Here is a 1,648-nt window from a genome sequence, read left to right on the forward strand (position 1 = left end):
GTGCGGTGCGGAGCTGAGCGGTGCGGTGCGGTGCGGTGCGGAGCTCCCTGCCTGCCCGCCCGCCGGGACCGCCGCGGGGGATGGCGCTGTCCCTGTGTCCCAGGAGCGCGAAATGCCATGAATCGAGAACCGTAAAATCAGAGTTTTTGGGGCAGGGCGGACAGGCAGTGTGCCCGTCTGCCCGAGGCGGCTTCTCGCTCGTGTCCCACACCGATGTTTCAAGTCGTGCGTTGCGATAAGAAAAAGTGCAATAATACATGAAACCAGGGTAGTTTGTGAAGGATTAATCCTTTGCTTGCTTCAAATCTGAACAGGAATCTCCACACAAATGTCCCACATGTGGAAGAACCTTTAATCAAAGAAGTAATCTGAAAACTCACCTTCTTACCCATACAGACATCAAGCCCTACAACTGTGAGCAGTGCGGCAAAGTGTTCAGGCGAAACTGTGATCTTCGGCGGCACAGTCTAACTCACACCCCGCGGCAGGACTTCTAGAGCAGCCAGGGACCCGCGCCCACTCCGGCAGCTCCAACTTGCTCATTTTACTTCAGAACTGTATTGTAGGAACTCACAGACACCCACCCACACACGCACCCGGAGACACACACACGCAGACTCGGGGCCAAGCTTTCCTGCCACACGCGTCTGCGAAACTCGTTTAGAGAGTGTGGACTGCAGGATCGGGCCCCTCTCCAACCCACACCCAAGCGTAAAGCTCATCTTGTAGATACTCGCGGCTCATTTTAGAGCTCTGTACAGAATGTGGTTTTCTTCGTTTGTTTGTTTTGCATCGTCTTGTCAAATGCACGTCGATAACTAATCGGGGAGGCAAAGTATCTCTTAAAAACGTATTTCAAAATAAATCCTTTTTTTTTGTTTTGTTTTGTTTTGTTTTTTTCCAAATACCTCCTGCCTTGTTGTATTATTCTCTGAACTTTTGGGCTTTTTTTTCCTGCTATGTCAACGCAATGGTAACGCATATTGAATAAATTTCGTAGCCGGGTAATTGTACTGTCACAACAATTTTGGTGATCGCTTTTGTTTGGCCTGTTTCATTGTCGCTGTTGTGTTATCTATTGTTAAGTAAAATGAAAGTGCCGTATTTGGGAGTTTATAGCTCTATTACTTAATAGTATGAATGTCTAAATATTAACTTCTGTACTTTTTTTTTTTTAAATTTGCCCGAACGAATAATTTTAATATTTTTTTTTGAAAGAAGAGAAAGAGAGAAATACTTGCAAATAAACAGATCTTAGGAAATAATGCATAGAGCCGTTCTTACGCCAAAGCGGCTTATTAGTAACTTATTTGCAATTCAGCCCATATATTGTAAAAGTCATCCCTGTCGCGGAGATTGCAGCAGGCAGTCTCCTGCCAGTAGACTTTGGACATGGGCAATTTACCCGCGCAGACAGGGACTTTATCCTGCAGAAGACGATTCTTTCCCGACAGCTCTGGGAGCAAACAGCGAGGCGCAAACACCGTCCCCCTCCCCGGGGCTCATCCGGGGGTTCCGCGGCAGGACGGGCCCGGGGACGCCCCTCTGCCTCGCCCCCTCCCTCCGCCCCGCGCCCGCGGAGCCGCCCGCTGACGAGCACCGGTGGGGCCCTCGGGGGCGGAGGGACTGTTCCCTCCTCCCGGGGGAT

At 49.9% G+C, this 1,648-nt stretch overlaps 1 protein-coding gene across 1 annotated transcript in view; it reads left to right on the forward strand.

Moving 5' to 3' along the window:
• Positions 1–497, forward strand: part of OSR2 (odd-skipped related transciption factor 2) — a 2,233-nt gene extending 1,736 nt beyond the window's left edge. The window contains exons 3-4 of the mRNA XM_010006521.1: positions 156–225; positions 315–497. Of these exons, the coding sequence (XP_010004823.1) occupies positions 156–225; positions 315–497 (253 nt within the window). The remainder of the gene's footprint in view (positions 1–155; positions 226–314) is intronic.
• The last annotated feature ends 1,151 nt before the right edge of the window (positions 498–1,648 follow it).

Source organism: Chaetura pelagica, unplaced genomic scaffold, assembly GCF_000747805.2.
Source record: "Chaetura pelagica isolate M959 unplaced genomic scaffold, ChaPel_1.0 scaffold76, whole genome shotgun sequence".
In the NCBI taxonomy this organism is placed as follows: Eukaryota; Metazoa; Chordata; class Aves; order Apodiformes; family Apodidae; genus Chaetura; species Chaetura pelagica.